This window comes from Dasypus novemcinctus, chromosome 2 (assembly GCF_030445035.2).
Source record: "Dasypus novemcinctus isolate mDasNov1 chromosome 2, mDasNov1.1.hap2, whole genome shotgun sequence".
Classification (NCBI taxonomy): domain Eukaryota; kingdom Metazoa; phylum Chordata; class Mammalia; order Cingulata; family Dasypodidae; genus Dasypus; species Dasypus novemcinctus.
In genome coordinates, this window is record NC_080674.1 from 84,906,358 (window position 1) to 84,920,946 (window position 14,589).

At 34.2% G+C, this 14,589-nt stretch overlaps 1 protein-coding gene across 4 annotated transcripts in view; it reads left to right on the forward strand.

Moving 5' to 3' along the window:
- XRCC4 (X-ray repair cross complementing 4) overlaps positions 1–14,589 on the forward strand; it is a 326,468-nt gene that overhangs the window by 214,902 nt on the left and 96,977 nt on the right. For all 4 annotated transcript variants that reach the window (XM_058275640.2, XM_058275649.2, XM_058275647.2 and 1 more), the window contains one exon: positions 6,564–6,711. In XM_058275640.2, coding sequence (XP_058131623.1) covers positions 6,564–6,711 — 148 coding nt within the window. The remainder of the gene's footprint in view (positions 1–6,563; positions 6,712–14,589) is intronic.

Here is a 14,589-nt window from a genome sequence, read left to right on the forward strand (position 1 = left end):
TTTTATCCTTATTTTAGTTTGCTAAAGGCTGCCACTGCAGTGTACCATAAATAGGAATTTATAACAAGAATTCATTAGGTTAAAAGTTTACAGTTCTGAGACCATGAAGTGTCCAAATTAAGGCATCATCAAGAGATGCTGTCTCAACAAGTTGCAGCTGTGGGCAATCAGGCGCATGGCAGAGCCACTGAAGAGACTGTCCTCTCCAAGCTCAGCTGCGGGTGATCAGGCACATGGCAGGGCATAGTGGCAATTCTACTAGTTTCTGCCTTATCATCCAGGCTTATTTTCTCCTCAAACTCACTTGAAGGTGATTAGGCATATGTCATCTCTTTCAATCTCTCATGGGTCTCTTTGTGTGTGTCTGTGGTTTGCTGATTCCAGCTCATCTCCAGGACCTCTCTCTCAGCATCTCAGGGTTTCCCTGTGTCTGCAGCTTTTATTTTTTCTGTATGTCTGCTGATTTTTAGTCCTCCTTTATAAAGGACTCCAATATGAGGATTAAGACCCACCCTGGATCATGCAATGTAATCAAAGGCCCTCAACTGAATTAATCTAATCAAAAGTTCTCTTAACAGAGTCGAATCAAAAGGTCCCATCTACAATAGGTTTACAGGCACAGGAATGGGTTCACTTTAAGAACAGGATTTTCTGGGGTCCACAAAAAACTCAAACCAGCACAATCCTGTTAAAAGAAAAAGTTTTTAACAACATTAAATTTTGGATCTCACAGCTTTATTGAGTGACTCATGAATTGGGCAACATCACATTCAGAAAGGAGAAGGGAGCTCCATAAAGGGGGTGCAAAGGGGATGCTCATATAAGGTGAATGTGGAAGGAAGTGAGAAAACTTTCTGACTGGCTGACATTCAGTTTCTATTATACATGGCGGGGAGAACGGATCTTATAAAGTGCGAGCAGATATATGTTGATTAGCATAGTATGCTTGTCCAATCTGATAAACTTTCTCTCCTAGACCAAACCTAGTTTATTAGCAGGTGTTGCTTATCTGCAGTTCTCTAGGGTCCATTACATTGTCTCAGAAAGTCTCTGCAGGTCAATTGTTTCCATCTTCTAGAAAAGCCTTTCTCTGAAAGGGGTCCCCTCCCAGCAAGACCCAATGCTTATCAATAGGCAATGGGCAACTGTTGGTGGTTTTTTGTTTGGGCATGGCATATTATTGCAAAAGCCTACTTTTTTAGTTCATGGTCAAGACCTAAAGAACAGAGTCTCCTTTATTTATTAATATAATCTAAGAGCTACACAGCCATTGCCATGAATAACATGCTTCAGGACATTGACTTTGTGTTTTTGGCAGGAAGTGGAGAGGGCTGGGGTGGGGAGCTGACAATCTCCATAAGAGTATTGAAAATTTTTTCTATGTTTCAGCTTAGGAAGAGGACAAAAGTCCACAATTATAAGGTAATACTGAGGCCCTGACAAAACAAATTATAAACCTGAAAATGAAAAGAATATTGAGATTAAAGGGTTTACTAGTCAAAGACTAAAGTTTACCAGATAGTTTAATTTATGGGAGTTACCCAGATTGTAGGCATTTTAAGGAGACAGCAGGGTCATTATATTTCAACATTGAGAGTACCCAAGGAAGCCAAGTCTCTGCCTTTCTTATGTCTGAGCTGCTGCTGCCAAGCTCCTACAGTTCTTCTGTCAGATGAGAAGAAGTGTGGCTTTTTGTGGAGCCACCTTTCACAATAAAGGCTTGTATAAAGATTCCCCATTTTCTAGAGGCACTGAACCCAATGAGAACTTGAAATTCATCCCACAGCTTTCCCAATCAGTATTTCAGCAGTAGTAAGTTAATTGGCAATTTTTTTTTCTTTTCTTTTCAAAAATTTCCTGGAAATGGCAAAAGAAACATGGTTATGACAAAGAGATGGATGAAAATATTAAAAATGGAGATGTTTGGAGGTGGGATCTCAGCAAAAACACTTCTGCTTGGATTTTGAAAGCTTGCAATTTTAATAAATCTCTGCCTCCTTTTCCTTCCTCTTCTTCCCTGATGCCCATACTTAACCAGTTTCATTTCCTGCATTTTTCTCTCATGAACAATACTCCAACCAGGCCATGTTCCTTCCCATTACACTTTGAGCATTTGCCATTACTTTTTTTAACTCTCTTCAAGCTGCTCCTCATACCTGAGTATGTATAATCTAGAAAACGAAATACGAATTGATATTTTCCTTAAAAATGGAATGGAAGACTTCAAAGTGAAAACTTTATTGTACTTAAAAATATGTGAGGTTATGAATAGTATAGACATTTTGCAATTCCGTATATTTGACTTCCTGTAGATGTAGTTCATATTCTTTCTGATGCATATGAAACAGCTTTGCTTGTTTGGAGACCCAGAATCCAGGGGATCCAATGTCAGAATAGAAAAAAGGATCCAGCATCAAGACCAAAGGGAAATGAAAGAATGAAACATTAGTACAAGTAGAGGATAGAAGCAGGATGAGTTGAAATTTGAGTAATGCTTGAGGTGAGCAGTTTAATATCTAGGCATCAGCTATTGCAGTAGATCCTCTTCTTATTGTTTTTTGTTTTTGCTTTTTTGTTTTATATTGTGGGGTGGATAGGGAATGATAGGAATGAATGCTGTGTCTTTTATTAAATGCTAGATAGCCATTATCAGGAGACTCTATTAGAATTTTCTATTATATGTACATAATAACCTGAAGGCAAACTTTCCCATGGTACAAAAACACCACATATAAAAGGTATATTTCGTTTAAACAATAACTAAGTTTATACATCTAGCTCTCTCTTCATGGCAATATTATAGAGACACTACACTGTAATTGTCAAAAAAACATGAATAAAAATGTGATGTATTGACTGAAAACATCTCGGTCATATACAGCTTTTCTTTTTTTGTAGTAAGTAATGACAACTGCCAAGAAGTTTAAATTTTGGGAAAATTAGGTACTTCCCTCACAATGTTTCTACAAGTCTATAATAAAAAATCTCAGATTAAATTTTGTCACACGTACAGATAATTATTAACAATTTACTAGCAATTATACAGTTAATATTTATACATAAATAAGCACAAAACAATTTATGAACCTGCCTTATAAACTTGAAGAAGTCTTAGCTCTCTGTCCTTTTGAAGATCCCAGCTTTTTGGCCTTTTAGGTGTCCCACTCACCACCACATAAAATAGATTAAATTTTGGTGAATATAAAGATTTCACATTCAGGATGACTCCTCAGAGCATCAGCAACTGTATTTGTCTAGAGTTCACAGATAGTTACAGAAGCATTTACATTTGGCACTCCCTGTAAGAGTAAATGTTATAGGCCTCATTGCATTAAATGTTCATAAAATGATGAGGAATGTCTCTAAAATATTTAACTGATTCATATGTCTTACATACCTTTACTTTCACCAACCTATTTTACAGGCTGTGGTAGTTTGAGACTGCATTTTCCCCAGAACCGATCATGTCATTACAGCTAACCCATTCCCATGGGTGTGAACCTATTGTAGATAGGACCTTTTATTTAACTTACATCAGTTAAGGGCCTTTGATTAGATTAGTTCAGTAAGGTGTGACCCAGGGTGGGTCTTAATCCTCCTACTGGAGTCCTTTATAAATGGCATGAATATGGAGAGACACACAAAGAGAAAACACCACAGGAGCTCTGAGAAAAAGCTGAGAGAGAAAGCCACAGATGGAACAGCCAGCAGCTGAAAGCAGCAGAGCCTGGAGGAGAAGGCAGAGACCAGCAGATACCACTGTGTGCCTTCCCATGTGATAAAGAGGTATAGGATCACCTGTATCCAGTCTTAGGGAAGAAGGGAAGAAAGAGTCACCTATGCTTTGATTTGGACATTTTTCTCATGCTAGGAGCTGTAAGCTTAAAAGCCAATAAATCCCCATTGTAAAAGGGAAACCCATTTTTGGTATATTGCTTTTGGCAGCCTTTAGCAAACTAAAACATAGGCCTTGTTTTCACCAATAAAATCATATTTTTGTCATTCAGTATACTAGTTAGTAAAGTATCAGTTATTTATTGAGATATGAATAACAAAAGTTCCTATAGTAGCCCCCTCAGGAGTTTTATTATTAAAATATTTATTTTAATAATAAAATATTTATTATATATATTGTTTATTATTAAAATCTCAACAAATTGTTCCTGGTCGTACATTCTTGATTAGATGCTAGCAACACCTGAGATGAGCTCATCTCAGATAACACACATATTTAATCACATCGTATTTTAAAGTAAATTTCAAGTATTTTAACAAATGGTAACTGTTTTATATATACAACATCCAATTGGGTACCAATTTTGTAGGATATTAAGCTAATCATTTGGAGTTTTAAAATGAATGACAGCTTTTCGGTAAACTTGAAAAAAAATTTTACCCTATACTTTAGTTTAAACTTTTAATATTCCTTCCCCCTAGATCTCCTCCATGTTATGAAATATAATCTTTCTCTATTTTGCAAGTTTTTCTACAAACAACATGTCCTTTGACTCCAGCACTTATACTGTTTTGTTCATAGACAAGACTTGACTTTGTTGATTGCTTATGTGACTGAGTAAACCCTAGGTGAGAACTGACCAAATAAGAAATCTGGAATGAGAATTACCTTCCTTAGTTGCCTCATAGCTTACTAAAATAGGGAAATCATTCAGCTTAAATGTGTTTAGGGAAATACCCTTTTCATTTGCCTTTCTCTATTCCCAACATACTTTTAGTAATTAAGTAAGATAATGTACAGGAAATGTAATAGAACATATGTATCCTAAAAACTTAAACAGCTTTGGAAAGTAAAATATGCTTTGATAGGCACTCAATTAATGTTTGGTCAAGGAATAATCCACTGAGAAGAAAAATTTTTTAATTCTCATAATGATAAAAATATAAAAGCAAAAAATAACAGACAGTTGAACTTCCATAGCTGAGTGATTTGGATAAGTTACCTCTCTAAAGTCTTGGTTTCCTCCTAAGTAAAATGCAGGTGGTAATAGTAAGTACTGCACAAGGTTATTTTAAGGATTAATAAGATTTATACATGTAAAATCCATAGTAAAGTGCTCAGTTCATAAGTTCTCAAACTTGTAGTTATTAAAAAACTTCAACGGAAGAGTTTCAAGAGAGTACTCCACAGTGTCCAAGTGATTTCAGAAAGGTAAGGCATGAGCTGCACAGAGTGACAACTCAGTACACAGGCTTTTCTGCCAGAATGCAATATATGTGTACCTGAAGAGCCATTCTGCAAAACTGCATACTAAAAATAATAGGACCCATGGAGGGGGAAAAATGGTATGGGCAGACCACTCAAAAATTTGTGCAGTTTTGTCATTATTGTTGTTAGTTATCTGGCTAATATCCTATTAAACCACTGGCTCCAATTAAATTTCCAGGGACACTTGGACTCAATATCACAGTCAGCTGGCCCTTTGCATCACATTTCCTCTCAAGGGACCTGTGAGTCATTGAGTGCATTTGATTCCAATAGTTTCACCAAAATTTAAAATCTGTTTAGGATACAGGGAGATATGTCTTCGCAGCTTCTTCTGCTGTAATTGCAGCTCAACAGAGAGAGAAACTTTTGGAAGATGTAGGGTTCTTGACTCCTTGACTATACTAAACCAGCCCCTAAGTGTGCAAAAGGAATGGACTTACACAGGATTTTCAGCCTCTGTCCCTTTTTAGACTTTTATATATTGCTAAGGCTTTCTTTAATTGTGATGAAAACTTGCCCCTGATCACTTTAAAATGTTTAACATGCTGGACAAAAATCACATGAACCAACATGACATCCAAATTCCAAATCATATTGCTCCATGATTTACCAGTAGTAAAAGAGCTTTTTTCTTTTAGAGAAATGTGTGTTATAGAGGAATATGCCTGTGTATTAGACAAACAGATGAACTCCCCTTTAACTCTTTGAAACTAAGCTGTTTATGAAGAAAAAAGGATTATAAATCACGTTGTGTTTTTATTGTTGCTTCTGTTTCATGTATATTAAGGACTTTTAAAGGTAATTTAATGGGTTAGCCACATTAGACATCAGTTATTGTTTCCTAATATTTTTCTTGTGTTTATTCCCTGTACTTAGCCCAAAAGTTTATGAAATTATCTCTGAATCATTAGCAGAAGTCCCCATTTGTGCTAATAATTACTGTTTACTCTCTACTTGATTCATTTTATTCCTATAGTAGTTTTTTTTTTCCTCCCAGAACACCTTCTAGAGTTGCCTACAAGGCATGAGTCCCAGTTTTAACATTGAGATTAAACTCTGCTAATCTATTTGGAAAAATTGTTGCCTAAGATAGGCAAATACCCTTTTGATCAAATTATTCCATGTGTAATATATACTCTATGTTTTGTATCGATATACCGAAGAATTACATACCATCTAACTGGCTTACTTCACCAAATCTGCATAAAATTTTAAAAGAGCATTTGCCTACGTTTCAGTTGGGTCACCTTATATCAGTGCTGAAGCAGCAAGTTGATACTTTACTCAGAAAGTATATGCATAACTTTGTTGGGCCTCATTTTTATGTCATTTTATTTAGCCACTTTAAGAAGAGATGATTCTGTTATTTCAAGTCCTGATATGACTGATATTGCACCAAGTAGAAAGAGGAGGCAGCGAATAGAAAAAAGTCTTGGAACAGAACCTAAAATGGCTTCTAAGGAGCATCAGCTTGAAGAAAAGGAAAAGTAAGTTATTTTATACTTTGCTCAGTAGGGAGATGATGTAAAAAAAATACAATATATAATTTGTAAGATTTACTTAAATGAATTTGCTTAAAATATTTTTAAAGAAATAAAACTATGGTTTTAGAAATGTTGAAATGTTTGAGTAATATATCCACTGTGTTATTTGGTTAATACCTCTAACATTTAAAGCAAAAATGCTAAACATATAAGGAAATGTTTTTCTTATGGTTTTTATAGATTACTTAGAAATGGCCTGTAAAACCTAAAACTATAAGAATCCAGCTTGTGTTCAGTAGAGTGTTCTGCTGAAAAGAGGCCCATATAGCATTCAAATTAGCCATTTGACTTGATTATTCTTAGTATTTTCAATACATGTATGTATGAATGGAGTTACATACTTATTTTTACTGTTTTTCATTCTTTGTTTCATCCTACTTTCCATCAACCTACATCCCAATTTAGTTGTAAGGAGTTGAAAAGTTGGAATAATTAACACTTCATTACAGGAAAAAAAAATAGCATTTTAAGAGTATTATCTATTGAAAACAAAACAAATGTTTGAATCATTTTTATTTTTGGAAATGAGTCTCTATGCCTTAAGAATTTATTTCTTTTCCTCTAAATTGTCATTAATTTAGCAAATATTTATTGAACAATGGCCACATGGCAAATGATATTATAGACCAGTGATTCTCAAAGTGTGGTATGGGGACCTTTCCAGGTAAGCAAAGCCCTTTCAGAGGGTCCACAAGTTCCTCCTGTCAGTTCCGTACCTATGTGAGGCCAGATTTTTTTCATATACTTCAATTAAAATAGCATTTCACATCTGATTGAATGCAGAAGCTAATGAAATCCAGCTCTTTTCAGTCAAGCTAGCAATCAAACATTTCCAAATATGTAAAACAGTGCCTTCATCAATATTTTTTAATAGTGATTTTCATAAGAAACATGTTATTTATCTTATCATATAGTAGGCTTATTGTTTTTAAATGAATTAATAAATATTTTTTAATTTTCTCAGTTTTAATTTTGAATATGGCAAATGTAATCCACATAAACAGAAGCTCTTGTAGTCTCAAGAATTTTTAAAAGTGTAAAGGAGTTCTGAGAACAATAAGTTTTGAAACTCTGTGATAGACATCAACGATATTGAGGCATAATCAACACCTTCAGGACATGACAGCCAGAAGAAAGTTTTATAGTGTCTTATATAATAAAAAACATTTTAGAATTAATGGTGGAATTATTTTGTTTATCATTGGGTTTTGTTTTGTTTTTTAAAGATTTATTTATTTTTATTTATTTCTCTCCCCTCCCCCACCCCCAGTTGTCTGCTCTCTCTGTCCATTTGCTGTGTGTTCCTCTGTGTCCGCCTGTATTCTTGTCAGCAGCACCAGGAGTCTGTGTCTCTTTTTGTTGCGTCATCTTGCTGCATCAGCTCTCTGTGTGTGCAGCGCCACCCTGGGCAGCCTGCACTTTTTTCATGCTGGGCAGCTGTCCTTATGGGGCGCACTCCTTGAGTGTGGGGCTCCCCTATGCGGGGGACACCCTTGCGTGGCATGGCACTCCTTGCGTGCATCAACACTGCATGTGGGCCAGCTCATCACATGGGTCAGGAGGCCCTGGGTTTGAGCCCTGGACCTCCCATGTGGTAGGCAGACGCCCTATCCATTGAGGCAAATCCACTTCCCTATCATTGGGTTTTTATGCTCTCCACAGTTGGCCTACTGGTGCTTAAAAATGCCATCTGTGTACTACATTAGGTCCCTTATGCCTTCATATAGTTTATGCAAAACACAAGGTGCCCTAAATTCTTACTGAATTGTGTTTATCATCTGAATTTACTCATTAGCTTTCCATAACTCCTTGAATTCCTAGGGTTTAAGGCATTTTATTATTGCCTTTAAATTACAAACCCAAAACATTTCCAAATCACATTAGGATAGTCAAACTTTTCTTCTAGATTAATATTCTTTATTCCTGTGGGAATGAATAAAACTATTAGCAGCTTGAATTATTCAGAAAATAAAATGAAATACAGTAGGCAAGTGAATAATGAGTATCTGTTAGGTGCTAGGCATTATATTGTATGCTCAGGACTCAGGAAGTAGAAAATAGACACAGCAGCTGTTTGCATGAAACTTTTTGTCAAATTGTTTTGCCTGATAAAGATCTCAGGGGGAGAGAGAAGTATCCTGGCTTTATGTTGAAGTGTTGCATCTTAGATCTTTTAACTCTGTATGTAGAGTACAAGTAAGGTTTTTGAGGTTTCTGACATATTCTGAATATATTGTGTTGCTTAAACAGTTTTCAGAAATGCATGGTAAAGATAGGAAAGACATTTAGCTCTTAATCAAGACTAAATATTTTTATTTCTTTATAATGAAGGCAATGTGTTTGTTTCTCCAAAATACATAGTTAATATTATGTTCCTTTTATTTTCCACATTTAGATGATCATGTCAGTGTTTGTTTTGGATACTTTCACTACTTTTAAAATTGATGGAAACCATATCAGCTTTTCAAATTGCTAATTATAATCATTGTAGGACATTTAGGCCGAACTGTCCCTAAGTACAAATAAAAACCGTATGTTACATGTCAGAAAGAATATTAAAGATTAGAGGATATTTAGTTAAGCATTTATCAATCAGACGTTGAATGGTTGATTACCTGCTTTATAATTCCTCTTTTCTCAAAACAAAAAGATAAGTTGTGCGGTTTGTTCTTATGTTATTTTTATGCTCTTCTTTTTTTTCATTTTGAACCTAAGAAACCAAAATTTTATGTCTCTTTAAATTAAAATATTTGTTTTGTGTTGTCAATCAAACAAGTTAGATAGCTTCTACAAAACAAAACAAAATAAATAAAAACCCAGCCCTTGGCTCTAAAGAAATCTTAGAATAAGACATTGTCAATTACAGAGAAATAGCCTTTGTTTTTTAATCCAATTGCTGACTATTTTCCTGCCTTTCCAAGCACTTTTTCTCTGATGACTTCTCATCAATAACATGTGTATCAGTTGTGTTAATTTACTCTTGCTGTATCCCACCTCAAGCAGGTGCAGATGTGTTTAGTTTGCTACTCAGGGTAGAAAAGATATTGACTTCTAACTCTAAACTTCACTATTCCCCCAGCTGAGGTCTCATTGTCCCACTCCCTTCTTCATCAAATTTTATGGCTTCCAGTCCCTTCAGACATTCTAACTGGGCTTCTTTCATATCTCTTGTTTATTTGGATTTTCTTGCCTTCTGTAGCTCTTCACCTCCAGAACGAACCAAACAGAGTGGAGGAAGGAGTGATCATAAGTACTGTGGCTTAATTTTTTTTTTCATTTGTGAGACTTTGGAAAAGATGACTTACCTCTATGGGATTTAGTTTTCTCATCTGTAAAATGAGAAGACTGAACTAGATGATCAGATCTCTCCCAATATTTATAAATCTACTGCACATTTAACTTTTCATCTCTTTCAAAACATGTACTTGACTTATCAATAAATAACGTTTTATGAGATACTATCACTTAAGATTCATGAAGCAATTAAAATTAAATACAAAATATCTATCAATGAGAAAATTATTTTTCTATATAAATATTTTTAAATGTAAAATTTTTAGTACATTTTAAAGTACTATAGTTTGTAAGGTACTATGCTAGGTATTGGACTTAAAGAACTCATAGTCCAGTCATACTAATCATTTCTTTTGTCTTTGGAACTTCACCAACAATTATTGGTGAGTAATTATACATAACACTGGCCTCTAATTCTTTAGTAAGGTATACAAGTAAAAGAAGGCATTAAGTTCATCACAGAAGATAGAAAAGGGGATGAGAGAATGATATTAAGAAAACATCTCAATTGATTCTAGCAGTGACAGTTTAGTTATCATGCTGTCTTCCCATAAAGTACAAATATGGCAGGCAACTTCCTTAGGAAGTTTTTTTATTGCTATATTGTACAGATTTATTTCACATCATCCATCTTTCTAACTATATTATCTATCATCTCTATATATTTCATTGATATTAAAGTTTTACTGGTTGTCATTGTTTATCATTCTAGACACTATATAACAGCGCCTTTTATTTCTCATTACCAGGGTCTAATCTGTAGTCCTTAACTAATAGATGATTTTGGGATCCAGTAATATACTTGAGATCAGCTCTTCAGTGTTACCATTTGGTTTCTGTTTTACAAGCTATGTGAAGTTTATTTCAGAAAAATATAGCCCTCCCTCCTAGCAAATTATATAAAGAAAATAAATTTTCTTCCTAGAATTGACTTGCTCAAAGAAGAAAAACACTAATTTTGCTGCCTAACATGAGAAATAATTTCCAGTAAAGGTTAAAATTTCCCATGATTCCTAGGGGCTACAAACTTCATACCATATTAAATCTGAGTTCTTATTTTCTTATAAAAAGTTCCTTTTAACCTTTTCTTCTAATGAGGGTATACTTAATTAGGATAACTGTTAAACTTATGGTATACTTCTACTGATTTTTAAGAGTGCAGCTATCCACCAAACTCAAGGTCGGAGCCAAGTCTTTATTTTTTTTATTCCCGTACAGTTTCCAGGAGAGTGCCTATAATAACAGGTGCTAATAATTGCCATGCCAAGCACTTTGCTTTATACTTTACCTTCATGGTCATATTACATCCTCAGACCACCCCTATGAGGTGCTATTATTATCCTCATTTTATTGGTAAAGAAACAAGGTACACAGCATTTAAGCAACTTACACACGTTCACATAGGTAGTGAGGGATTTTAAGTAGTCATTCAATGGATTAATGAACAACATACACGCCGTCATTCATACCAGATAACTAGAGAGTATCTTTAGTTATTTCAATTTGCCAAATTTGCCAACAAAGCAGAGTATTATTATTATTATTACCATCATCATCACTGTCTTACGAAATTAAAATAGTTCAGTGATTAACCAGTCACTACTGTTTATGAAACTGTTAAATTACATTGTGTTTCTCTTTAGTTTATTATACTAAAAAAAGTGTTGTTTGCTTATAAACCTGTACTACTTGTTAAAAGAACACAGAATGTTTGCATGGATATCTTCTGGAGCTGATTATCATTTTCAAGAATTTTCAAAATTCTAAATACTTTAAGAATTTTGTTTATAAATAAGAACATTCTACCACATTCATATTCCTTGCATTCTTAGGCATGTTTAGAAAAGATTATCTGAGACTGAATTTTTACATAATTTATATTACTTTTTTAATTATGAAGGAAAGATTGCACAGAAAGTTCACATTACCATGGGATATTAACCACTATATCCTATTAAATTTATCTGAGACTTACTTCATTAGTTGTTTTCAATTCTAAGCATATGCATGATTTCAAACATTTTTGTCATTCTCTTATAAATGTTATTTCTTCTGTGTCTCCTATGATAGCTTCTCAGAGTTTTCATTCATTTTGTGACTACCATATAATAAATGCACAGTAGATATATTGTTGTGCTATAGTGAGAACAAAATAATTCTAACCTTGTCTTTTCCTCTTTCATTCATTGAATAGATGTTTACATGCTGAACGCTAGGGACTCACGGCTTAGCAAAATAGACAGGGTCTCATTTCATATAGTTTACAGTCTATATGAATAAGACAATTATTAATCATGTCACTACATAGATAAATAATTGCAAAGTCTTATAACATATACTCTAGAGTTTACCTTCATGAGTTTTCTTGAACATTAGTTTATATTATTGAGAAACTGTCAAACTGTCTTTCAAAACAGAAATGACATCTTAATATTTAGTGCATGGAATGCACGTCATTTATTTAAGTTTTCTTCAGTTTCTTTTAGCAATGTTTTGTAGTTTTCTGAATATGGCTCCTTTATGAACTTAGTTAAGTTTATTCCTAAATATTTGATTCTTTGTCGTTAATATAAATGGAATTTTTTTCTGATTTCCTCCTCATATTGCTTATCAATAGTATATAAAAACGCTTTTCTGTCCCACCACTGCTAAATTCATCTATTAGTTCTAGAAGCTTTGTTATGGATTTTTCAGGATTTTCTAAATATAGGATCACATCATCAATGAATAGCGAATGTTTTACTTCTTCCTTTCCTATTTGTGTGCCTTTTATATAGCCTAATTGCTCTAGCTAGAACTTCTAGCACAATGTTGAATAACAGTGGAGACTGTGGGCATCCTTGAATCGGTCCTCATCTCAGCAGGAAGGCTTTCAGTCTTTCACCATTGAGTACAATGCTAGCTGTAGGTTTTTCACATATGCACATTACCATATTGAGAAAGTTTCCTTCTTCTCCTATCTTTTGGAGTGTTTTTATCCAGAAAAGGTGCTGTATTTTTTCAAATGCCTTTTCTATATCAATCAAGAGGATCATGTGATTTTTCTTCTTCAATATATTTTGTAGTTTATTACACTAAATGATTTTCTTGTGTTGAAAAACCCTTCAATACCTGGGATAAAACCCACTTGATCGTGGTGCATAATTCTTTTAATGTGCCTTTGGATTCAGTTCATAAGTATTTTGTTGAGGATTTTTGGATCTATATTCATCAGAGATTTTTGCCTGTGATTTTCTTTTCTCACAGTATCTTTATCTGGTTTTGAAATTAGGGTGATGTTGGCTTCTTAAAATGAGTTTGGTAGCGTTCTTTCCTCTTCAATTTTTTGGAAGAGCTTAAAGAAGATTGGTACTAGATCCTCTTTGAAGGATCAGAAGATTCACAAGTGAAGCCATCTGGCCCCAGACTTTTTGTTTTTGGGAGGTTTTTGATGACTGCTTCAATTTCTTGTGATTGGTTTGTTGAGGTCTTCTCTTTCTTCTAGGGTCAGTATAGGTTGTTGATGTGTTTCTAGGAATTTGTCCATTTCATCTACATTGTCTAATTTTTTGGCATACAGTTGTTGATAGTATCCTCTTATAATCTCTCTTATTTCTGTGGAGCCAATGGTAAAATACTCTCTCTCATTTATGATTTTATTTATTTGTATTTTCTCTTTTTTCTTTGTCAGTCTAGCTCTGGGTTTATTGATTTAGCTGATGTTCTCAAAGAACAAACTTTTGGTTTTGTTGATTCTTTTATTGTTTTTTGTTGTTGTTGTTGTTCTCAATTTCATTTCTTTCTGCTCTAATCTTTATTATTTCTTTCCTCTGGCTTGAGTTGGGATTGGTTTGCTGTTCTTTTTCTAGTTCCTCCAGGTGTACAGTTAGGTCATCGATTTTACCTCTTTCTTCCTTTTTAAGGTAAGCATGGAGGGCTATAAATTTCCCTCTCAGCACTGCCTTTGCTGTGTCCCATAAGTTTTAATATTTTGTGTTCTCATTTTCATTCATCTCAAGATATTTACTGAATTCTCTTGCAATTTTTCCTTTGACCCACTAATAAAAGTGTGTTGCTTAATCTTCATATATTTATGAATTTTCCCTTTTTCCACACATTATTGATTTCCAGCTTCATCCATTTATGATCAGGGAAAGTTTTTTTGTGTAATTTCAACCTTTTAAAATTTATTAAGACCTGTCTTATGACCCAACATATGGTCTGTCCTGGAAGAATCCATAAGCGCTTAAAAAGAATGTGTATCCAGCTGTTTTAGGGTGTAATGCTCTATAAATGTCTGATAGGTCTAGTTCATTTATCATATTTTCAAGCTCTCTGTTTCTTTATTCATCTTCTGTCCAGATGTTCTGTCCAAAATACTGGGAGTGATGTATTGAACAATAGTCTCCAACTATTATTATAGAGACATCTATTTCTCCCTTCTGTTTTACTGGTGTGTGCCTCATGTATCTTGGGGTACCCAGGTTAGGTGCATAAATATTTATTATAGCTATTTCTTCTTGGTGAATTGCCCTTTTTATTAATATA